Raw genomic sequence first — 26,608 nt, forward strand, 5'->3', positions numbered from 1 at the left:
TATGATGAGCAACAGTCTCAACAGCAAAGCGCTGACGACGTGGAGTAAAGAACTTCGCGATGAAGCGTGCAGAGGTGATACGAACCAGTGCTTTGCCGACTACCAGAAATGTCTTGATGACAACCTTTCCGCTTTCTTCTTAGTGGCATGAACAATGCTCCTTCTTTTCGACCGTCCTTTTACATACATACATACATACATACATACATACATACATACATACATACATACATACATACATGCATGCATACATACATACATACATACATACATACATACATACATACATACATACATACATACATACATACAGGAATTTTATTGCAAGATATATATATATATATATATACAGTACATAGCGTGTGCCCGCAGAAGCGCAAGCGCTTGTGGGCGGGCCACGGCAGTCACAACAGCATGCGGTCAATACAAGACGCTGAAAGTGCGCAATTTACAATTCAAAAAGAAGAAGAAGAAAAAATTAGCAATAACACAAAGCCGAAATATTGCATATAGTTTAGTCAACAAATTTAGCGATTGATAATTATGTAAAGCAAAGAAAATCTGCAGTTAATAAATGGAACACAAATTTCAAAAACAAGATAGAAATTGCAAAGCAACTCAGTATTTCCTTTCTTTGAAACTTTCAAACCTCGCTTGCAGTCCAGATTTCACAGCCGTCAACGAACTGCTTTTCTCCCGTTAAGGAATAGCAAAAATGTATAACTCTCTGAGGCACATCTCTACGTTTCTAGCTCTGTGGTCACCCATGCCGCGGAGTCTGATCACCATTCCGGCGCTTCAGAAAGAGACCGCATGGCGCCGCCCCCGTCGTTGGGAGGCGGCTATAGCAAGCAAGCGACAACAGCCCTCCCGTGCATACACTCTTATCCACTCACTCTTTCATCATTCTCTCCACTCTCTTACCAACCATGGTGGTAGGCATTATGGTAACGCCTCATGATAATCAGCCATGTCTTCCGAAGAAAATACAGAACGCACTAATCAGGTAACAACGGTCTTCTTTTTCTAACCGTTACCATGATGTCCGCTACAGATGGCCTTTGTGCAGAATTTTCTAAATGAGGGTGCTCAAAAGTACGAAAATATTCTCTTCAAGGCGGCATCAACGTTTGTGGAAGCAATATGGGTATTTGATTTTGGGTCCCTCTCGGTGCAAGCACTCTTGGCAACACCACGAGGGCTCCACAGAGGATAAGGCATATAAGGACAACTTCCTCTTCATATTGTACCCTCCTCCCCCACGAATTGTGAGTCAGTGGCAGCAATGCACTGACAATGGCGGGAACCCCACCATTCAGTCAACTTGAAGGTTTATTGGCGTCTTCGCATGAAAGAGGACGATCCAAAATATTATTCGAACACAAGACTGTTCTGCGCTGTTCTACGCTTCCTGGCACAAGCGGCTCGGGGCTCCTGGCACGTGTGTCGAAGGCCATCGAATGTGCACTCGCACTGACTGTACAGCGCAGCAGAAAAAGACGCTCCGCGCGTGGACCAGCCCATCCTCCGAATGAGTGCAACCCACACAGGCAACGCGATCGCTGATGCCAAAATAGACGCTCGAACACGACACGCATCCGGCTCTGTCAGCGTTTCGAAACGTCACGTTGCAAACGGGCCATTGCTCGCGCGCCGATACACGAACCAAGCCAAGAGCAACGATGAAGAAACGGCTATAAATAAGAAAAACAAGTCAAGCTTAATAAAACTTTCGAGCCGCCGGACGCGAGCGCGCTGCTCTGTTTGATTGTTTCGTAAGCGAATTTCTTCACGCGCTGACGTCACTCGGAGAACGAAGGGCGGACCGGCTAATTGATGAAGCGAGCTGTATCGCCGTCGTTCCTTGCACTTCTACGAGGTCGACGGCTCGTGCGGTTGGCCAATGTCTGCGGTGAATGTCTTTATATATCGTTGCCTTTGTATATGGCATGTATTCTTCTTCTCGTTATTCTTATCACTACTAATAAATGTCCTGTGACAGTTAATGTCGTCGCATGCGTCGTTATCGTCGACGTGGAACATAAACGATGAGGTGAGGAGAAAAGATAAGCGACCAACTTGCACCTGATAGGGCAAACTGGCTCTTTCATGCGTGGGGTGGGGCAAATTAGACACAGTTCTCAAGCAAGCAGGTGCAGAGAAAGCGCACAGAAAAAGGACGAAGGAGAAAAACTTCGATCGTGGCAACCAAAGAGCGAGACGAATGATAAAAGGCAGCGCGAAGCCAGTAGCAAAATCTTAAGAGAAATAAGGGGGGAAACACAATGAATTGGAACGATGATGTCGATCGTATTTGTTCACAAGCGCGAAAAGTAGTAGGTGCGCTCAACAGAAATCGCCATTTATTCCCCGCCAAAGTTCAACACCGTTTGTATAATTCTTTGTTTCAATGTGTACTCAGTTACTGTGCACTGGTGCGGGAAAACACTAGTTCACAAAATTTAAACAAACTCATCTTGCTTCAAAAAAAGGCTGTTCGGGCAATAAAAAATCTCCCATTCGAGGAGCATACTAAAATGCTCTTCCGTAAATACAAAATAATGAAGGCTGCTAATATATACAAGTACAAACAAATAAACACTTATACTAGAGCGATACAGGGCAAGTTAGATTCATTCATTTCACACTTACACCTCCCCCAAACTCTTAATGATTTCGCGAAGCAAAACAAAGACGTAATGGCACTGACCGAAAGTGACCTAAAGGATTTATTTACACATACGAACCTGAAATAGGCACTGCTTTTTTATTTTTTATTGTTTCTTGTACATGCTAATATCCGCTGATGCTTTCATGTACTGCTGATTTCCGCTGATGTTTTAAAGTGCTGTGCTTAGTGTTAAGCTTTACAGCTTTACAGCACCGCAATCCTGTCATTGCTGCCTGCGTGGTTGGAGCCTTGTCAATCTGCTACTCTGCAGCTTTTTCTCCTGCTCCCCTTTTTCACCATGTATCTTTTATTCCTTGGTGAAAATAAAACTGATTGGTTGATTGACTGACTGGTAAGACAAAAGATCCAACTTCATTTTTTTACAGTTAGCGCATATGTGCGTCTCTTCATTCTAATGGTGCGTCAGTGCTCGTGCTAAGTATTACAAGATTGTATACCTCAGCTCGCCCAAAAAGAAATTTTACTTAAGAGGTTATCTTATCGACCCTTCGCACCGCATCGCATCGCATCGCATCCCCCCCACACACACACACACACACGCGCGCACGCACACACACACACACACACACACGCACGCACACACACGCACGCACACACACACACACACGCACACACACACACGCACGCACGCACACACGCACACACACACACACACGCACACACACACACACGCACGCACGCACGCACACACACACGCACGCACGCACACACACGCACACACACGCACACACACACGCACGCACGCACACACACGAACACGCACACACACACACACACACGCACGCACACACACACATGCACGCACACACGCACGCACGCACGCACACACACGCACGCGCACGAACGCACGCACACACACACACACACATGCAGCCTTTGCTAGCAACTGATTATAACCTTTACAGAGATGTCCCCAGAGCCCTCCAGAGGCGTTTTTTTCGAAGAGGCCACGCAGGTCAGCCCTTGCAGTTTCATTTCCCTTGATTTCCAAGCATATAGTTACATTAGGCATTTAAATACGCGATGTCACGGGCTCTCAATGCACTGGCATTAAAAGTATGAAGGCGTCACGGGCTGAAATATGGGCAAGAACTGAATGGGGGTACAAGGTATGTCATGCATGCAGCAGATAACAGCTGAGCGTTAATGAGCGCCACTTGTTTTAACGGGATAGCGTTAAAGGCCCCGTTGCCCAGAAAATCCGGTGTTGGCGTAGTCGGCGTCCGCGTTGCAAGCGAAAAATCACGAGCATGACTCTGGCACGTGGCGCCCAGAGAGCAACCAAGGAAGCAGGTGGCCCACCTAGATGACCTTGCGGCGTCATCACAACCTGCCCACCGGATAGCGAGCAAACTGCCCACTGTGGCAGGTGAAGTAATGATTGGTCACTCGGGAAGATCAACCTGGGCCGCACAAGGCCCACCGCTAAGAGCACCTGCCATCGCAGGGCAGGGGCGCATCGCTTAACCGCTGCACCACTGCGCCAGGAGGGGTACGAGGACTCCCGGGGATCTGTGAATGTAAAGTAGGGAATGACCTTACGTACATATGGGAATCAACCCAACACGCTATCGCTTCATACCCTTAAGGCGGAACTTAAGTGTCCCCCTTAATTTTTCCGCCTAGAACGATGGCGTCCTGCAGAATGTGGCAAGTTGAACCGGCCGGTTTGCAAAATCATACTCGCGACGACTGCGTACAGAGCGACCGAAATCAAGGAAAATGTACGGCAGCGCAAAAACCATTTCTGAAACGACGGCGACACTTCGCAGGTAAAACGGCTTCAAGCACTGCCGACGACTATGACGAACGGGTCCACGCCCAACGACGGCAGCAGCTGCGTACGACGAGTGAAACTCTTGCTCGCAGTAGTTCCAAGGGCGCGGCAGTACGGCTCACAAAACAAGACGAAAAAAGAAAGAGTATAAATAACCCGACGAAGCCTTCCCTAACGGGCACTTCTCGGTCACGCCACTCGTCTCTCCGCGCAAGAACTCCGCCGTGTACACTGCCCGTAAAAAGGGAATGGCTGTAGTTCCGGGCTTCCTGGAGTGCCGCGAACCTCAGCGACACTCACTCCCGTCCTTCCAGCCACGGACGCCCGCTATTGCACACTTTACGGCCCGGACGGCGATGGGCGTCTCGCGAGCGTCGCGGAAGTATAAAAGAAGCAAGAAATGTGGAGAAGGGGGAAGGGGGCGCTGCAGGCGGCAGTGTGGAGGGCCACTTGAAATCCCTGACGAGGGCCTGCGTGTTGACACGCTCGGAGGCGCGGCGGCGCCTGGACAAGTATAAATGAACACCGGCCGAGGGACATCGATTCGTAGAGGAAGAGGTGGAGGAGATTGGCGGGGAAGGAATAGAAAGAAATCGAGAGCTCAGCGAAGACGGACACGGCTTGATATATACTCGCGCAGATAGGGTCCGGCGCGCCGAGCTCTGAATGCCCAAGGCCGGAAAAGAAAAAATAGTGAGAAGAAAAAAACAAAGGCGCAGCGAATGAGAAACGCGTGATCGGCGTGTCGTCACTTCCTGCTGACAGCGCCGTCTGGTGGTTCGAGGGTCAGTCTATAAGGTTAAGTGCGTGCACTAGCGAAGACGTATGATGTATCTCACTTGAAAACATGCTGCATTGCGGTTGCTATGTGATCCAGAGGCAGCATGTAGAGCGCCGAATTGACAAAACTACTCGTAATTACCAACTATCCACGATTGGTACTCAGGCACAAACGCCCTCCGGTCAAGATAATTAGGAAAGAACGCAATTAGGGCGAGCAGAGATATCTACTTGCGTGAGAAACTTCCTGAATTAGGCCTCAATGTAGAGTGGACGACAGCCGCATTGCTACGCGGCAGCTCTCTCGGGTGTTAGCCTCTTTGCCTGGCGCGTAGGCTTGAAGCGCCCGGCCTCCACGCGGTACTTCCACGTGAGGCACAATTTACGAGGTCCAGTCCCAACTAGCAGTGGATGGCTTTCGCCCAGAATTACTTGGAGTGGATTTAGGACTCATATAACTAGACACTGCCATCACCATATCGCCAACGTGCGAGAGCGCGGCTACGTTAAGCTTAATCGGAATGGCTTCACCACACGCCCCATTCCAGCACAGAACTACTTCTGTGAGTGGTTCCAAGATAACTCGTAGGGTTTGTCATTACAGATATAGCGAAAAAGCTGCACGCTGCGTGCTCTGCCTTCAAGCAAATAGGGTTACACACACCGGTCACAGTGCGCATTTTCTTACATCGGATGGCGAAAAATAGCTGTTTACTAGCAGCTATGATAGCGCCTGAAAGCGACATTAAATATACCTTCAAGATCAAGCTCATTACCTGCAGTACTAGCTAGCACCAGCTGAGCGCTGCATGGTGAACCGATCTAGCACCAGTAGATATTTGTGAAGGTAGGCGAACATCATGACTGTTACGCTTTTTCATCAAAATAAGAACGTATAGCCTGCTAGTCGGTGAAATTGTCTTTTTACTTCGGCGATTGTTTCGCAGTGGTGAGAACACAAGGCTTCAGCGCCCGTTTTGAGCCACTGCAGAGTAGTTGGTACTTCCGCATGTAATTCTTCGTCAAAGTAGTGAGCTGGAGTTCCTAGTCGGTAGAATGATTGCCAAGACTATAGTCTTGGCAACAGCAGAAAATTTTCTCTTGTCACAACAGATATTCCTGTAGCATTCTGAGACCTCACAACAGAAATTCTTGTACTAACAATATGATTTTCTGTAGTATTGAGCAGCCTCCTGTCATAACGATAACGCCAGTTCTGTCGCAACAACATACAACTTCACCATACGTCACTATAATTTGCCGTAGCAACAGGACGACCAAAATATCTGTTGTATTTTGGGACCAGTTCTGCGCTGCTTTTCCCACGGGTAACTACTAAAGAACTGTCCTGTTTCGTTGAACAACTTACAAAGCACCGTGGAAAGCGGCAGGGTAGAGACACGAGAACAAAACACAAGCGCTGTTTCAGCGCTTGTCCTGTGTTCTTGTGCCTCTCTTTCGTACTTGCTGCTCCACGATGATTCACCAAGTAGCCCGCACCAAGATATCACAAAGCACCCTTCACCACAATTTTAGTTATACCGGCTCCTCGTGTCCGATGCTTCAAGTTTTCGTAGCTTGTATTTAACTCAGTTCGTATCCACTGCACGCTCGATTTGTGTGTGTGGGTACTTTGAGAGTGGTGACTGGTCTGGCAGTATTACAATTCATGCTACCAGTTGTTGCTGGTCGCTTTTATTCTTGGTGCACATTAAGTCTGATGTAGTCACCCTGCTGTGATTTTATAAACAAGCTCATAGCAACACTTTCAGGTTTATATTCTGAAAGAACGTCCCCCGTTTACAAATAGTGGTACATTTACGGAATGCTGGAAAGGAAACTCCTTCGCGAATGTACCTCTTCACGCACCAAGTTTGAGCTCCCTCGCCAGCGTGAGAAGTCTCCCCGCTGCGTCAACCTTTGATACAAGAACATTTACGTAAAAGCCGTCGTTGTCGGAGGATGACTTCGTCCGCACCACAGATTCCTGTAACGACGGAGTGTCCTGGCATCCAGTGAAGAAGTATACCCTGAGCTTTGGTTATTGAGCTGTGGTAAAATTCGCCAATTTCTGTAAAGAGTTCACGCGAATACCGCGGCGTAGGCAGCTTGCAGGCTTTGGAGGGCTTCTTTGAAATATGAAAAAAAAAAAAGTCTAAGCACTAGTGTGGGTTTTCTTGGTTGGAGAGCTGAACTGCAGCCCGAAGGGCAGCTAGTTCTGCCCCCGTCGGGGAACTGTAGTAGGTCGTCGTCACCTCGATCAAGACAGACATAGAAGGGATGACCGCAGACCCTGCAGAACTGATGGAGTTAACTGAAGGGTCTGTGTAGACGTTTATGCGGTGACTGCGGATAGAATTCAGATGTTCTAACGTGACCTGTTTGAGAGAAGCCCACGATACACTGCCTTTCTTTGTAATGCCGGGTATAGAAGTGCCCCAGGTGACGAAGATTCCATCAGGGTAAGAGAAGCCCTGAGGCTGGGGTAATTTGCGAGGGCATATAGGTGCAATGAGTATCAATTACTTTGGCGTGTGTAGTACGTGGCCATGTTGCAACAAGAGTTGCGAGATTATGACAGGGGACCCGAGTGTGGTGCCGAATAAGTGCTCTCATGGTGTCAACAGCCATAGTAACTGGACGTTCCCGGGCGATGAAAAAAGTTTGTTGCTGCTGTAGAAGCACATTTCGGCAGTCCCCGGCACGTACGAAGAGCTTGCGCTTCCACATTTTACAGCTAATCAATTTAGAATTCAGTTTCTCCTTGACACTTTTGTTGTTTCGGTTTAATCAACCGAAAGATGGCTGTGACGTTCTGGGAGTGCTTAGGTCATGTGAAGCACGAGAAATAGTACAGTATAATTGCTGATACATTGTTTTAATTGACTTCAACGCATGGGCCAACCTGCTTCAAGAGTTGGAATGACAACAAACGAGGTATTGGTGGTATCGGTGGACGCCAGGTACTGCTTAGCAGACAGACCCGTCTGTCTGGCGCTGTGTGACACCAAAATGTGCTACACAGCCCACACGACATGCGTGCAGGCTCCTTACATGCATGTGGAGGGGTGTTCATGCGGCTTATAATGCTCTCCGGGAAAAGGGGATAACTAAAACTTCATTCCAGTTTATCACTGAATCAATGGCTCCGTCCAAGGAGCTCATTTCATCAGGACTGAATAAAATGTGACGCAAAGAACACAGGAAATTCAGGCTGTACACTGTGATATCACTTTATATATATAAAGAGGACCACAAGACAACTATGAACAAGCGCATACAAACTCTATATAAACAGGTTTCTCTTGTACGGGTATACCATCACATTTGCTGCTATTGGACTGTGTGTACATATTCTTTCCTTTGGTTCTGCTTTCACTTAAATAACAAAAACACAGCGCATAAATTACACAAGCCAAACGAGGTCAACGTTCCTCACACACTTCGCACAGTACGGCGAGACTGAAACGACCCGTAAAGCTTTAGCTTCGCAACACTTCCTTGTATTTTTGGTAAGGCTTAGGCTGCTGAGGCAATCAAGAACTGCCTAATGCTGGAACAATCAAAAAGGCCGCAAGAAAACATACGCCACTGGTTTAGAGCTTTGGGATCAAGGATTAGAGATTACGGATCGGAAGATTACAGGGCACGGGATAACATACATGGATGTCATGACCTTGCAGTCTGAAAGGAAATGTGCGCGTAATTACAGCATGATTTCTGTTCAAGCACTGCGCTGTTCTAAAAGCCCCAGCAGGCCAGGCCACGGCTTAATTTCGAGCCCAACAGCTTGGAAAAGGCACCATACACACCACGTATGCATTGTAGCGTATAAGAGCGAAACTTCAGAACTTTTTTTTTACCATTTCTGGCGCAGAATTTATGCAATCCAGAAGCGCAGCCCAAATTCTTTACGGGAAATTTCAAACTCCACATCGCTCGCATACAAGTTTGATGACAAGGGGGATGGCCACAGATGACACAACTGCAAGACTTCACTAAAAAGAAAAGCACAGGCCCTTGAGAATCTAAATTCGCATAGCCCTATACAGAGACTGAAAGAGTAGCTAGTTACAGTTCGGTGACGTCACAGCAAACGGCATCGTTCATGATGGCATTCAGCCTCACCCAGAAACAAATTTTGGCGGGTTCACATGCGTTGAATGCTAAAGAGCAGGACACCGTTTGTTTAGACACACAATCGAGTGCTGTGACACGTGACGAAGGCAGTGACGTCACTTCCGGCACCGCTTTCAAAAACTCTTCACAGGCAGGCACAACGTAAAGGGAAAAATAAAATGGTCGTTCTGCGTTCGGAGTTTTGAAGGACCTCAAAAACTGGTGAATAAGCAACCTTCTCAACAGAGCATCGAAGAAGCTCACACACCTCACGCTCGTTGGCACAGACGCCAAAGGAATAAAAAATATGTTAAAAATAGAATTCACGCCTCTACATCTTCACCCGCGCAGTCGAAATACAGCCAGACCGCACTTTCATTTTCTTTCACTCTTTCTTCGGCCGTGTGAAATGAAGAAAAAATGTACAATACAAGCATTACATCTTTCTGAAGCTATATACAACGCTACGGCATACGTAAGACGACACTCGCGACCAAACACCCGTGAATCTCAAAGGGTACACAACCATAGGTATCGAAGCAACGAAACTACACTTCAACAATGGCAAAGTAAAAACAGACGAGAGGAGAAAAAAAACAAGAGAAAAGCAGCGCACGTGTTTAGAGAAACAACGCACAAAAATATTCATCTGCAACGTGCTTAGAATCGCACAGTTACGAAGACATCACATTTTCTGCCTTTCGAATCCAGCGCCTGAGCATTGAGTGGTGCTGGCTGGCGATGGATTATTTCGAAAAGGCGTACAAGACAGGACAGCTGCGTCTGCCTCTGTATCCACCCAGGACTCGACGGTGTTGACAACCGCTTCGATAATCTCAACCTCACTTCATCTGTTATCTGGGAAGAAACGTCAGCGAGGAGCGTTGGCGATTAATATGCAGGGCTGGGCGAAGCCTGCCACAAGGCATAGTCGTTGCCCTACGTTTTGTACACAACCCAGTAGTTGGAGATTTTCCTCACAATTTTGAATCCCGCAGATAGTAAGAGTGAGAACGACATTGGCTCCATGTGCGGGCAAGTTTGTCGTGTCGTGGCGAGCTCGATATCCTGAGCGTTATCATGAACTCGACAAAGGCGGGTCGAGTGGGTAAAGCTGCCTCGCAGGTTACTTTCCTGCGGATTCACCGCGGATGCGGCAGTCGGTAGTCCTTGTGGAAGATTGTTTGCAACACCACTTCCTGCACCACCCGGCTTTGCTGCTTGCAGTTTGTGAACGCATGTGGGAATTGACTAAGTAATGTCCTGGCCTTTTGTTTCTGACAGAAGTACCGTGAAAGTGGGAGAGGAAGCTTTCATGGGAGATGATATTAGAAAGTTCTAGGACAGCACGATCCGCTACCGCGAACCGCTTCCGCGAGGCGCTACTGAGCAGTATGCCCTGACGGCGCCAGATGGCGCCACGTGCCCGTCAGCTGCGTGCGTACCAGCCTGCCACGTCGGGACTATTCTTCCAACGTGGTCGGGACCAATCAGCGCTTACGCAGTGGTGTCCCGCGGAAGCGAATGGCGAATTGCGTAATGCTATGCTACAACTCAACTGGGCCAAATGGATGCAGTGAAAACAGCCGTCACGATATTAAAGTTGCATACGAAGCGCGGTGAGAAAAACACGGGAGAAATGTATTTGTCGTGGCACATTATGGAGAACTAAGGTGCAGCATAAATAAAGCGAAATTTACAGATACGAGCCATTCGTCTACCTAAAAGTTTCTTTCGATTTCCTGTTACGCCAGACGGCAATAGCTGGCGCATGCATTTCCAGAGAGAATACAAGGTCACAGAAAACTTAATGTAATAATTTTACACCTCCGGAGTTAGCAACACTGAGAAGAGGTCTTTAATGGGGACCATGGCATGTGCAAAGCCACAATGAAATTATTCACAGAGGACGAGGCTATAGACTATCATCCATTATCTTCATAACTAATTAACGCCGTGGACGATTGGAGTATATCTGCAACGTGACGGTGTCAACCATTTTTGAAGCAGAACCGCGTGTTAGTCTTGGTCTATGCAGCTTAAATCGGCTCGGTTGCATTCAGCAGCTACCGCTGGCTTTATAAGACGACCCCTGAATTTTCCACAACAGCTTTCTTCCTGCCCATTCTTTACATGTCTCGTTTTCGCTGGATTAGTACTCTATAACCCCAATTTTGCTCACCGCTTTCACTACTAGCAAAATGTAATTAGTGATAATTTTGTACGAGAAGACCACTTTTAGAAGCATATGGTACAACCACCGGTAACTCCCCTCGTCCCTTCCACTTAAAAGTACGACTTCAGAATGAACTGAAATTCACATCCATAAAAGAAACTAACCACTTCTAACAGCGATGAGCGAACACGACGCGCTTACGGTAAAGAAGCATACACTTCCATCCCTTTGTTGGGGGAGGACCACAAGTCCTGCGCCATACTGCTGCCTATGGGAAGGTTGTTCGCCGACAAACTCTACACTCGAGCAGATCTAAGATCTAGTTTTTTCAGAACCCGGTGAGTTAGGGCTAACAGTGGACGTACTGTTCCCTAACAGCTTTGTACATTTTAGTCTGGTTATCGCATCGTCCCTTATTTTTCACTCCTCCCGCTTTATTCCTGCTCAAAATTACCGCTGCTAATCTAGCCGAGTCCAGCTAGATGCTGAGCTTCGAGTGGAAAAACGCACAGACACTCGTAGTTGGCTCTGACGTACAGTGTCGGCGCGCGATCGTTCACTCTACTGATCAGAAGTGACGAGATAATCTCTGGATTGGACTTAAAGACATCTAAGAAGCAGGTGTATGGAAACAGGGGATCTCAACGGGCCATATCGCGAGTGGTGCGACGGTTTAACTATCGGCAACTACATCCGGACAACTTCATCGTAGCAGTGTATACCAGCATGAACCATGAGAGGATGTTAAGCCGCGTTCTTAATAAGCTGTGGCCCGTGATACCACGACGTTGGCGTGGGAAGGGGGGGGGGGGGGGTTAATGGCTCTCATTAAGGCAAAAGAAAGCAGGCTATGAAAAGAGGATGGCCATAGACTGACTTGCATCTAAGGTGTTCGCGTTAAAAACGAAGCATGTGAAATGGGTAAACCACCAATGTGATCACGTGAACGTAACCACAGAAAAGGTTTCTCTAAACTGACAACGGTCAGACTTTCATGTATGTTTATGTTTCAAACTTAGGAGGCACTCCTTGTACAGTGCCGGAGTACGTAGAAGCGTTCGCGGGGTTTACTTTGGACGTTTCTGTTGACTCATCCGCACTTGCGGAAAGAAGTATGCATCCGGTTCTTTCGGGGAACAATTCCCGTAAGCGCCGTGCTCAAGGAGTCATTGACAAGAACTGTGGGTGGGGTCTTACCCATTTTCGCGCAAATTAAGAAAAAAAAGACCCCGTGACCTTGCAAAGGGTGTCGTGCCAGATGCCCTCCCCATGATGATTACGCAGGTTTTAAAATATTTAGGTTAAACGCTCTCTGCACTTCTTAAAAAAATTCATCAGACCTCAGAGACAAAGGTAAGGGGACACTCCTTTCGGTATCGCCTTCTGCGGCCGTGTCTTCCAGGAGCGCTGCAGGACGTGGCTTGCGATGTCCTACCAGAGCGGTGCCTGTGGTGGCGACGCTTTGAGGGCCGGGTAAAGTCGGATGGTGGCAAGGGTGGTGGCAATGGTTGGTGCCGCACCAGCTATGCGAGGCTGTTCTCAGCCTTGTTGATCTCCATGACGATCTGGGCGTGCTCTTCGAGCAGCTTGGCGAACTCTTCCTTGCGCAGTTCGGCGTTCATCTGCAGCGAGAGAACAAGACGGGAATGGGTTTTTAGCTGATGGTATGGCCAATCAGCTCATTTGTCGCAGCACAAATTCTTTGATGGTCTCGGGACATAAATGTGCAACGACTGAAGTTGCTGCCCTAGCGATATTTTTTTCTTAAAGTATCGCATATTCTGTCGTGTATGTTCTGTAATACTTAGTGTCACGACAGGGCTACAGCTCCTTCATGACGGCGAAGTTTTAGCAGTCGTCAGAGAGAGGTACTCCACTTGACAAAGCTGCAAGAACCAAGGGGTGACTTCCGCAAGTGCTTTTCGCATGCGCTCACAAGAGAATCACACACGTCTCGAAAACGCCATCCCACCCTAGTAGCTTCCATTCTACTGCGAGATACTGTGAGGTGGAAGTATATTCCCATAGAGACGGCAGTAACATGTGAAAAATAAAACAAGTTTTCGCCACGACCAGAATTTCCTGCGACACAAGAGAAATTAGTTTTTCTTTATGACCAAATGGGCAACAATCACAGGGTCTAATGCAACGTAGCTCTGGAGGGCAAGGAAGTTCGGCACAATAATGAGCTATGGCAATACCTGCAGGCAACCTTTGTTGAGCAAATATACACGTCAGATCGGCGAAGTCATATTAAAGGGAGTGAGTGGACTTCGGTTAGCATGGAGTCAATTTCCGCAACTTCGAGAGCGGAGAGCAAACAGCGTTCATTTCTTTCGGTGTCACCGAAGTTTGGCGGCAACCAGGGTAAGGCGATTACCTTCACGATGAATCATAGCTTACCACACGGCGAACCCATTGCTTCCACTCGCACAACATCCGCCTACCAGAAGTGCCTCCTTTACTGTACTGCTTTAGTGTGGCCATTGCAACTCGAGCACGTAGAAACAAACGTTTAAAAATATCGTTTATACTCACTATTTACGGTGCTGCGCAGCACCTACATGCATTGCGGATGTCGCGCATGTACAAGAGGGCCATGATGAAGTAGTGTAGCTGGCAGAGATGGAGTAATTCAGCGCAAGTGGCGACCACATTTGAATACAGCGAAACGAGGCAGAGCTCAGGAACGTTATATGACGAAATTCCTTGCGGGAGTAACGCGATAGCGGTTATAACGCAGCGATTCGCACAGCTGTTCATACTCTTTCGACTTCGACCTAGGAATCCCGATAAAAATGATGTTAGAAGTGGCGCTTAAGATGGTTACGACTACCATCAACTATATCTGAGAAAAGGCTCTAGCAAGAGCTTAGTGCAAGAGATTAGAACTGCGGGAAATGGTTTGGTTTATTGGGGTTTAACGTCCCAAATCTAAGGCTATCAGGGACGCCGTAGTGAAAGGCTCCGGAAATTTCGACTACCTGGGGTTCTTCTTTAACGTGCACTGACATCGCCCAGTACATGGGCCTCTAGAATTTCGCCTCCATCGAAATTCGACCGCCGGGGCCGGGATCGAACCCGCGTCTTTCGGGTCAGCAGCCGAGCCCCATTACCACTCAGCCATCGCGGCGGTGAAAACTGCGGGAAACGTTGGAGAGGCCCAATGCGGAATGCACCTGTCAGTTTAGGAGTTGTGCGTTCCCTCGGTCATTATGAGCAGGACGCTTCCTTTCGCATAGATCAGGGAGAAAAAAAAAAAAAAGGCAAGTTCTCCACGGGCGGATGAAGAATTTATAGACCAATGGTTCTTCATCTTTTTTCAGTATTTCCGCAGGTGGTGGGTTCGACTCCCGCCGCCGGCCGGGTACCCACCGGTTTTCTCAAAATGGGTACAAGCTATGCCCCGGCCTGGTGCTCGGCTACTCAGGGTGCATGGCTTGGGAAAGGAGCCCGCGCCTTCAAATCCCAACACTATGAGCCTGGAACAGGCATTTCTGCGGGAAAACTTTTTTTTCACTTTAATCCTGGCAAGCCGCATCGAAGCACAGTGGAACGAAGACCGCCCGTCGCGGGAGGTTCACGTTTCGCCCACTTATTTCCCCATCTATCACGACAGCCCTGCCACGCTTTGTCCGTGCTCGGAGCGGTGACAAGGTAAAAATAAAAGAAAACAGCTTGGGTTTCTCCGCATTCTACGGTCGTCTCTCGGACGCCATAAATCAGGCTCGTGGATGCGAAAAGGATAAAATAAAAAAAAATGAAAAAGGAAGGACAGAATCGCGGACGCAGCAAAGCGATATTTTCTTTTTTTATGTTACTTTTTTCGTCAGACCAAGAGCAGCGCTTCAGCTTGTCGCTAGCCCGTACACGCGAAGCCCGGAGACCTTTCCGGGAAACGCGCCAGCCGATACGCCTGCACAGTCTTCAAAAGGTGCAGAATCCCTTCAAGCGATCGAAGGGGATCGGGTGGGACATATATTTTCCGGAAGAGAATCCCTTCGCTCACTTGCCCGCCCGAACCCTTACAAAAATGGTCTATAGACAGTCTATAGACTTCTTTTAGACTATTGCCTTCCTATAGATTTTTATTTTTCTATTCGTAGTCTATAGACTGTCTACAGACAAAGGTCTAAAAGTGTATGGCCATAAATCTATAGATTGCCTATAGAGAGATAGCATTTTTATTGCCTGTAGACTTCTCTAGGATTTGACTATAGAGAGTCTATAGACTGTCTAAAAAAATTCTATAAGGGAAAGGACCGAGGAAGAAAAAGCTGAGCTCGGGATGAGGCATAAAAAGAGTTGAACGGACGTTCACGTTCTTTGAGGCCAGTTTCTGCGTCAGATGAATGCTTAATGGAATGCGGAATAAATAATGTGATAAGAGTATGTATACAAAGGTTCAGTTCAGTGTTTGTATAAATGTAAGAACGGCAGGTAAACAGTTCATATGATCCAATAATGCGTAGGTCACTGACCCGCCGGAGCGATTCATAGTCACATGACCCATATGTCTTTCTCATGTCATGGCGTTTTTTCATGCGGACAACAATGAACAGATATCGGTCAGGAGAAGACGAGGGTCTGTTCTAAATGGCTGACGCTGTGAAAATAAATGCGGAAGATGTTACCGAAGGCTGTAATTCAAGTGCCACCATATTTGCGCGCATCTTTTTGTAAGAATGCAGCAGAGGCCAAGCAGGAAAGTGAAGGAGACGGGCATTTGACCCCGTGCATCGGGTATAGTATAGTCTCTTCAGCGCTAGCGCCCTTGCACAACCCACAACGCAATGGCAAGGGGACAAAGGCCCGTCTGCATCTCTTTCGTGTTCAGCCTCTGCAGCATTGCCACAAAATGCCCGCTGCAGGAAGCTAATGAACTAATTTCTCCAGCTGCCGGTTCGTGACGCCAATTCGAATCATAACTCCAGAAAAATTTGGTTAGAACGAAGAATTCGTTAAATTGAAGAATCATTCCGCACTCTGGCTCGTCGCTGGGAAATTAGTGCGTTGATGAACGGCGACATACGCAAAGCGGCACTCTGTTGGATGAACGAGAGCGATAAAACGAAGGGAAACAAGCTGCGAGTCAGGAAAGAACAAGAAATGAAATAAAAAGGAAAAGCATAGACAAGGACTGAATGCTTCGTCCACTTTTTTGCTTCCTATTTATAAACTTGCAAGCCCGCACTACACAACAATATTTATTGTATCAAAAAAAAAAACTCACGATTAGGCTTCGCACCATGTCCTCCTCTGCAGGTGTGGGTGTTTTGCAGGCTGCGGGTGTAAGAGGAAAAAAAATATGGGAGAGTCACCACGAGGTATGTTTTCAGACTCTACCGAATAGGAAACAGTGAAGCTTAACGTTTATACACACATCAATATTTATACACACCAGGAGGGATATACGCGTTGCATTTATACAGCCGTCAACATATCTGTCTAGAACGGTCGAATGGCGCACCGGGAGTGCACAATTGATGATGCCTTTGCGCCATGAGAATCCAACTGTGGCCAAAGAGCGCCATGACACAAGGTTTTACTTTTGTTTTTTACTCAAGATGGGGTCAAGGACCCAGTTCCCAAACATTTCACCATAAAGAAGCCAGAACCAGGCAAGGGAAAGCTGGTACCCACTATATCACCGGTGGGTACCCGGCGGCATTGGGGATCGAATCCCGCACCTCCAGCATGAGAGGCGGATGCTCAGATCACTAGGCCACCGCGGCGGTGAGTATACGGTTGTCATCTGGGAGTAGCCCGAGGCTCGGAGCCTGATCTTATCGCGCATATACATTCCCATGAATCGCATTTAACTCTACATACCTTTAAAAGCAGTATCGTGCATGTCAGGCAGCGACGATTACCCTCGATCTACAAGAGAGCGCGGCCTCCGGGCGCACTAGACAGGTATGTGGACGACTGTATGGTGAGTATAAGATGTTTCCATCACACAGTGGTAGTTATACTCACTGTAGGGGTCGTCGTCGACGCATGCCCCCGCCGACGGTTCCACGGGTTCCACGACGATGCTGACAGTGAGGCCACTCTTGGACAGGCCCTTCTCGGCGCCCAGGGAGAGGACGCCCTGCTCGCCGCCAGGGGACGTGACCAGCCGGCCTTCGCTCTGCTGCGAAGCGCCACACAAGACGAGGAAAAACAGCGCCGTCAGGAATCGAAGGGCACCGGGACGTCATATTCTAAGCATAACAGATAAGTAACATGAGGCACGCAAAGGTGCAAGAAGAAAAGAAAAAAAAAGGTCACTTTCATTCATTACTGGATGGAAAAACCGTTAGGGAAAGCTGCATTACATTCTACCTCTCAGGTCCAGCAGTGCCACGTGACAGCCGGACAATATGTGAAAGTGAGAATATCGTATTACGACAAACTACGCCAGGAACGCAAACTCCCCGATCCTCTGAGGAACTAGACAATAAAGATAAGAAAAACAACAACAACAACAACATCTGCAGTTTAGATGGATTGGTTTTGGTTTGAAGTCCAAAAAATGACAAAGGCTATGGGGACGCCGCATTGGAAGGCTCCGGATGGCTTCGACCATAGAGTTAGACACTGGGGGGGGGGGGGGGGGGGGCACAGTACACTGGCCCCTAACATTTCGCCTCCATCAAAATGCGACCGCCACGGCCGGGATCGAACCTGTGTTTTTTGAATCAGCAGCCGGGCACCTGAACCACACAGCCACCGCTGGGCCAGTCTTAGAATTAGGTTAGAAACCTTGGAGGAAGAAGGAAGAAGTTTTCAACTTCAACGGCGAACACTAAAACCAGTATTCAGGATTACAAGATGTTGCAAGTGTAAGACATGCTAGGAGCGCCCGCACCTCACGTCGTGAAATTGCTAAAAAAAAGAATGAAACATTGTAGGCCATCTCGCTTGCGGGAACATCTAATCTAGGCATTGTTACAAAGGCATGACTCTCATATACAATATTCAAGCTCAAGGCTTCCTAAAACCATGTCTGTTCACTGCTCGAGTATTTATTCGCTGCCACTCCGCGCTTTGACGTGCACCTAGTGGCCCTCCAGATCTGTAGGAAGCTTGGGCGGATGCGCCAGCCGGACATTTTAGTCTGATGCAACTCAAGAATGAAGTGGCAAATGCCCCTGAAGGAAGCCCTCCAGCCGATGGCGTCGACTGATTCTCACGACGTCGTGGGCAATCCTCTTGGACTTGCTAGCCTGACATCGCAGGGTTTAGCAAATGAAAGGGAATTCACCGCAGCTTAATTGGACTAACCACACGGCCATGAAAATATGTAGACTCCATTAGGTGGAGGGTCCTGCTTGAGGGGCGTCTAGCGCTTCATTCTTGAGTCCTATCCGAGTATCAAACCATGATCAGAGGCAGATATTCAGACCGCGGCATCACTGCTCCCGGTGCATAAAGGTATTAAACTTGCGCAAACTACCCGGGTAATCAACAGACCTGGGGACCGTTTGAGGGCTTTATATCGTCGCGGTGATTGAATCCAGCAGGGAAACCTACTCTGCGTAGCACTTTCTCCCTGTCCTTTCATATTTGTGTCCACTTTATCATTTTAAACGCAGCAAAGCGGACAAGCCTTACAAGCATAGCTGCTTTTTACTTCTAGAGCTCTCTGCCTTTTTAATAGCAGCTGTAGCCACCTTTTACATCACGAGTTGTCCCTAGCGTTATCTTCGACCGACATGAACCGTGTGCTCGGTCTGTTGTGTTGTTAATAATTCAAATGCACGACTACTGTGGGCTAATTACCTTTGAGCATCACTGCGACGACGCATGCATTCAGTGATATCATGACGCAAGGAATAAGTTACAAACATCAAGAAGCTTTGAAAAAGCGCCTCCTACGAACGATACACTGACTTCGTTAAATCAGCCGAGTTGAAAAGTCACGACGTGCGTCGCTAGTTCAAAGTTCGACAACAATGCATATAATTTAAAAGCGAAAATCTACTACTGCATGCCGTGGAAGCCGCATGCCGTAGAAGCAATAAATACAAGATAAAAACTGCATGCCATGGAAGCAATAAATAAAAGATAAAACGGGATCGTATACATACTGTTACGGCATACGACCTACGCTGACCAAGAGCGCGCTGCCCTAGACGAATAAAGAAGAGGCGCGGGGCGAGCGCGAGACAGAGAGAACGAAATGTAATCGCCGCGGCCGGTTGTTTTTTCCTGGGTCTCCTGCGTTCCTGTGTGCCTCTCTCTGCGCGGGCCCGCTGTCCCGTAACAATATTTGTTTCAGCGCACTGAAGGTACACGTAAAAATCATTGCGGACGTGCTGGGAATGTGCATCCGTGATAAAAACGAACCGTTGATCATCGCAAAACAAGATCAGCATCAGCACACTCACCATATTCACTTGTGGCAGGGTGAACGGTTCAGGGTGATGAACCTGGACGGGATCCGTGGTGACTGCACTCTGGGGAGCCTCGCTCGAATCACTGAATGGACGAGAAGAAAAGAGAAGAGAACGGGTCGTTCAGAAAAGCAACAGAGACGTTTGCATCGCCGTGAGTTAATTGTCCACAAAACGCATCACTGCCGCGCAAATCCACGGAACATTCATGACGTTGATTGTGTCCCCTTTTTTCGACATGTAGTAACTAGCCCCGAATTTCTTCGTAGCAAACATTTTCATTAGTGAAGTGAAGACCACAGTTGGACAGAGGCCTTCCCCAGTGACTTCCTGCCGCCCCCTGTGCCATCCGCGACAACCTTCTCACACCGACTCTTTCAAGTCACTTTATCGGACTTTTTGACCACTTATGCTTTTCTTTGGTATCGACTGTCACTCAAACCGCCCGTTACCCGCTCTTCGCACAATAGACATCTCACATGTTGATTTCCACAGTTTAAGGTAGGATACAGTAATCTAACTGCCATTAAGTGTCAGCTGTAACAGAGGTCAGTTTTGCTAGGATAGAGATTTTCGTGGATGTTCACAGTTGGAGAATGGAAACGCAGTCTGCTACATCTTATTCTAAATCTATTCCTCATTTCCCTATCATGGCCTGAATCCGCCGCGATTCACACGGCCTAAAAGCACTGAACGAAATTTCCACCGAAGAAAGCATTGCCTGCTGGAAGCGCGGGAAGGAGTACAGACACGTCCTCTGTGCCAATAAAAGCCCGCGTGACCGGAATAAGGGGGATATACACTGACGTCCAACACAAATTCCTGTCCCACTCCGACATTTGCTGAATATAGAAAAAGTTTCAGGAGAACTAAAAACTTGCTGCTCGAGAAAGATAACTGAGGACGACAAACAAGCCCAATGTTCCACTTTATTTAGGCGAATTGAAGACGCGAAGCATACCGCAAGGTGTTGGCTAACGGTGACCTTAGAAAGCTTCGATTCCATTGTGTTTTGAAATGTAAAGCTTCCTCGGAAAGCATGACGCCCTGAAGTGCGTTTCCGCATAGAGAACAATCGTGCTTTGTCAATAACTGTCGCGAAAGTAAGACATTGTGCTTCCTTGTTTTCCTTGCTCGAGTCGGTTGTGAAACAACTAAGAAACACGAAATTCGCGTCACAGAAACTGCGTCTCCGCGTTCCATTTTGCGTCAAAATGAACTTTATGCGCGCGAGGCACACTTATAACGTAAACACTACGGTTAACAAATGCGCCATTTTAGCAAGCGTCTCGAACGACATCTGGTCCATCGAAAAAATTACATGATCAAATTGAAAACTGCTTCTGAGGAAAGTAAATGACGCAGTAACTGTCTCAGCTCGGTGGACACTCGAACCGCGCCCTAAGGGAAGGGATAAAGGAGGGAGTGAAAGAAGAAAGAGGTCTTACGTGAGCATACCTTTGAACAAAAATTCCGAGCGTACGCATTCCCAACAATTCTGGACAAAAAGATTTTTTTGAACGGGAAAAAGTTTAATGAACGCAATTTTTAGATATATTGTGAGACTTCACTACAAAAATAAATATAACCCAAGATCTCCCGTCGGCACGCTTGCATTTTTTTGCTACTCACGTTTTTTGCAATCGTCAAAAGTGTTCCCCATTGGTTTCCTAAGGTAATCTTAACTGCTCGATGCGAGCGATGGAGATATTGAAAAAAAAATATTTTGCTACATGTATGAAGAACGGACAATTATCGTCAACAATTCCAAATCATGCCCTTACAGTTTTGAATAGTGAAAACTACAAGAATGTTAGACATGAAGTTGGACAGCTGCCCATAGGGAAGACCGTATCGCGGGCCCCGGGTTAATTTTGTTTAATTTATGTTCTCTAATGTGAACTAAAATATTAGTACCTGGGTGTTTTAACGAATCGCTACCAACGACAGGCGGCCTCTGTCGCTGGTTTTATGCCCATTCCCAGCACTTGAATGCCGTAACCACTGAGCTAACACACTGACACATAAGAACTTGGAAGCGACAGCAGTGTCCAGGGCTGCAGTCGTTGTGTGGCTAACGAATCATGCAGCTCGCGTCAGCTTTTCCGCCACCTTTCACGCGTGCTTCAGCTGCAGGTACTCGCATGCCTGACAAGGACAACACGATACCACAGTGGACCACGGAGCTTCTGCGCAGTCTAGGTCAGCCCAATCGTATCAGCTTCTACGCGTGATCTCTGCGCGAAAACTGATACGAATGGACTGCCACAACGCAGATGCCCCGTAGTCCACTATGACAATGTGTTCGCCGTCGCCGGTACGTATTTGTGTCAACACATGGTTACTGCGCGCTTACAACATACCACGCATGACAGCGACTTTGTGTCCAGCTAATCAGTCGATGAAATGCTGGCCCCAAGTGCCGTGGCGAGTTTGTCAGGCAATACTGGGCCTTCGAAGACTATCTACTGGCTTTCAGAATAAACGGTGCAGCAAATGTTTGAGGCATTCTAAAATCCAAGGAGTGCAGCGCAAAACATTATTAATGCAAAAACACTGTTCCGATGGGTAAATTCAGATTAAGATTTAGCGATGTTTGTGGGTTTGGGCCAAGTATTTTGGGATGTTTGGGGTATTGTGCCAAGTGAAATAAATAAATCAAACAAATATCACCCTGACTGGGGTTCCAACCCGCGGCAGCGCGAACAGATCAGCTTCGCTGGCCACTTCGCGAGAGAACGAATCGCCGCAGTCGATCCACACACTGCCGCGCTGCTGTGTATAGTACACATCGTCTTCATCAACTTCCATCTACGGCGCGAATTCCCGTTTTTTATCTCCGCCGTTACCGTTCACGCAATTCCGCTTTCGCATGTATACAGAATTTAGGCAAAATTCTCATTTTTTACTGGAAAGTTGCGTAACTGCCATAGTCGGGAGCGTCACAAAGAATGGCGCTCAGAAGTTATGCATAAGGACAGTCCAAAACAAAGGAAAGTGGTTCACGTGTGGAGGCGCTATGATGTCTTTGCGCGAAAAGATCAATCATCGTGCATAAACCATCCCAGTACGGGATCAGGTCATCGTCTCACTTTTACACAGTGAAGTGGTGCTCGAGTACAGACACGCAGCATGCATAGACCAAGCACCACGCGGTTTGAATCACCTTCGGGTATCGCTCCATTTCACTATAGAAATTCATACGGTCGCAAATGCACGCAGTATTTTTACACTATAAAGAGCTAAAAGTTGCTGCTTGCCTGGAAGCCCGTTTCCCAGCAGAGTACTTTTGTTCGAGGCGCTGTTTGAGCGAAAGAGAACCCGAAGCACGCAGGGGCTGCATGCGACTGCCCGAAACAGCTGCGCAAAGCCTCGACGCTCACAGCTTGTATCACGAACCCACATTCGGAGAAAAGCCTCACGGTTCAAAAGGCGCTCCAAGTACGCTAGCGAGGCAGCTGGAACATCTGACGCTGAAGAAAGCCAGCAAACAGCACGCAACGGAGAGAGCGAAATCTGTCCAGCATAACTTTGAGATCACTGCGGCTGTCCTCATTGGGGCAATGCAAAAGCAAAACGTCCACATACTATATCGATATACCTGGCTGTTCGGACGTCCGTGCGCTACATCAACGTCCATGCTATTTTAACGACTAAAAGTATTTTTTTCGCGTTTAATTAACCAATTACATCTCATTAACGAAGTACTTCGCACGGCGACATTTTATCACTCTATAACAGTCACACTTTCACACATGCATCTTCAGTGAACGACGTAATCGTGCAGACAAAACTTGCGGACACTTTTGGCTGACGCGAAAGAGCCATATAGGGCTTTCCCATTAAAAAAAAAAAAAAAAACTACCCCGCGGCGAGCTCTCCTCTCGTCATACGAGGTATAAAGGGTCATCCGAGAACGATACACGCAAGACGATCTGCAGGGGGAGACGCTCAGATATAAGCGAGCACCGTTTAATGCAGAACTAATGCCTCCAAACAATCCTGGGATGTGACGTCGAGCGAAACTTGGAAGCGATAACGGGCCACGATGAAATGAACGTCGCGGCCCAAGCGAGTGTCCCTTTCGCCGCAGCCCGAGCGGAGCTTTGTTCGACCCGTCGACCGCTTCGTAGCACCTGCCGGCGATCGCTTTCTGGACGCAATGCGAGCACGACTGCGTTTCTCGAGAATGCCGATGCTCGAAGATCACCAGCGACGATGCGAGCTGCGCGCAGAGAGGCGAACTACGTCGGACGCGCTCCTCGGCAAATCCATTTATGCTCCGCTTCGTTCTTGGGATACACCAAGACTGAAGAGGTCGCAAGGAGGAGGACGGTACCATTCTTTGCTTCGGTAGACAGGAAACAAAAAAGTACTTCGGGGGGCAGCATGTACAGACAGATTTGATGGTACGAACTCTAAATGGAGTTCTAAACGAGAAGACAAGCGGAAATAAATAAAAAACCCGAGAAAGGCTCACAGCACGCCGCTGTAAGGGTGCGTTGTTGAGTGCCGTTCTCGCGCCCTTGTTTTTCCTCCGCTGTTTTTCCTATTAAATCGTAAATAACCAACACTAAATACTTACAAATGGTGCCACCTTGAATGGCATACTGAACCGGCTGGCACGAAAGTAATGCACGGAATACCACATATCGGGTGGAACTCGGAATTCGTTGTGAAATTCTGCAGCAGAGAACTCGCGCAACAGCTTTGGCAACCTGGCCATATTGGCACAGAGACCTCATCACTGTCTTCGCTCTCAGTCAGACATTCATTTGCTCGATTCCGAATTCCGCTTTGCGACCCGGAACAGAAACAGCGAGCCTTATCGTAACGAAGGTGACCAAGGTGGCGATTTCTTCACGGTGGTCCGAAACTCGCTATGCGCGCAATCTTTCGCCACCGGCTGCAACGGAGATAACCGAGGCCGGGTATATGAACATGCGGCCCAGACCACAGCACAGCAAAACGCCGCGGCCAATGCTTGCTTCTTTCTATCGAACACAATGTCTAAATACACAACCCGAATGTATTGTGACGAAGAAGACGAAGCTGGAAGTGACGCGGGGCGGAGCTCTCCCGCTAGTCCAGCGGCCATTAAATCATCGCTTGTTCATCATTCATCGCGCCTCATTCTTCGGCTGGCCGCCACGTAACAGTACTTTGGATAAAAATGGGCCCTGAAAACATAAAAGGCCCACGAAGCTTCTCAGCCATTCAGCAAAAGCAGCTCCTACAAAGCGGTCCTCATGGTACGCCGCAGGGCCACCGTGGAAAGTCAGCAAGCTGATAACACCTAGATTCTCCGCTTCTCCGGAACCTGCCATCGACTGTGTAGAGGTTGTTGGTACCTTCCCACGGAGGTTACGAAAAGGTTTCAGCAGCGCGGCTGATCTTGAACTCACGTCATGGTGTCTTCCCCAGTCCTGGATGGCCGGTAAATGGAGGTCGCCGAAATAACGGGCCCGCAACGACGTCACACACGGCACCCAAGAGGACCCACAAGAAACCAGCTGATCCGGCAAGGTGTCCAAGAGCGCTACACCTGGCAGCACTGCAGCAGTGGCAGCAGAACTTGGTCTCTTGTCGTGCTGACTATGCCGGCGATAGCGAGACCACGGGAACCAATCAGGGGCGCTCAGTCCCGGCGTCACGTGATGAATGAAGGGGACGCGGCGGCACTAGTACGCTTCACGTGTGTCCTTTATACGTAGCCCACACGCCCACCGAGGAAAGGAACTGTGCGGAGTGCACGTGGCATAGCGGTGCTGTCGGCAGTAGGCGATGATTACGCCAGCACCATCGTGTGAGTTGGCAAGCTCAGTTTCGCAGCGATCGCGCTTATCGTTCCGGAGGTGTGTCTACGATAAGATGGTGATACGGAAGACAGGGAAAGTTGACCTACGGACATGCCGACCCCGAACAACAAGGAAACACGTGCCTCAAACACGCCATGCCAATATCTTATGGCTTTTACAATTCCTGCAGCGCTGAACGTAGGTCACTACTCGACATTCTATAAACAACAGTTCGTGATTACGGTAGTACGCAGATTTCTTCCTGCCAGAATTTCGCTATTCGTGGAAAAGGCTATGCCGGGTCACGAAGAAATTCTCGATCACGGTTTTATGTCGTGGATCGAGCGTAGATGTACAGGGCACTTCTTGACCTTCCAGCCGGGCTGCGGTAGCCGGCTTAGTATAGGCAGTGTACAGATACAGCAAGAACTCAATTTTCTAAGTTCGCTTATTGATCTGGTCAGGTTCACCTGCACACAGTGAGAACCCTATCATTATTCCCATCATCTACATCAGGAGCAATTGCATCCATGTGAAGCCTAGTGCAGGATAAATACGTTTCGGCTACCTCATATGTCCGGTGTCCTATGGCATTGGAAGACGCCCTATAACAGCCCAACTTGGCAAACTCATCTCTTCACCCATATGCTTAGCTTGGCTTCTCTATCTTGATCCGCCTAAAAATCATCCGCGGTTTAGCATGGGTAAGCAAGAAATATTTTGCGAAAGAACCGTTTTTTACAAGTGGAAACCACGGCCACGTACCAGAAAGCGCAATTGAGGTGTCCACTGATCCAAGCAGCCAGTTATGCGCGTCTTCAACGTTTTCATCGTCAGCGCCAATTAACCAATATACACCGGCGGCCATAGTCCAGTGCCGCGTTT

At 48.1% G+C, this 26,608-nt stretch overlaps 1 protein-coding gene across 1 annotated transcript; it reads right to left on the minus strand.

Annotated features, from left to right (window-relative positions):
• Positions 1-8,466: 8,466 nt before the first annotated feature.
• On the minus strand, positions 8,467-25,734 carry LOC149331193 (uncharacterized). The gene is made up of 5 exons (XM_089556374.1): positions 25,331-25,734; positions 19,920-20,010; positions 17,524-17,680; positions 16,778-16,827; positions 8,467-13,166 (listed from the first exon to the last, which is right to left on the minus strand). The coding sequence occupies exons 1-5, from the start codon at positions 25,333-25,335 to the stop codon at positions 13,068-13,070; spliced, it is 402 nt and encodes a 133-aa protein (XP_089412500.1). The 5' UTR covers positions 25,336-25,734; the 3' UTR covers positions 8,467-13,067.
• Between the last annotated feature and the right edge of the window lie 874 nt (positions 25,735-26,608).

This window comes from Amblyomma mixtum, chromosome 8 (assembly GCF_055824585.1).
Source record: "Amblyomma mixtum isolate Tamu chromosome 8, ASM5582458v1, whole genome shotgun sequence".
NCBI classification, from domain to species: domain Eukaryota; kingdom Metazoa; phylum Arthropoda; class Arachnida; order Ixodida; family Ixodidae; genus Amblyomma; species Amblyomma mixtum.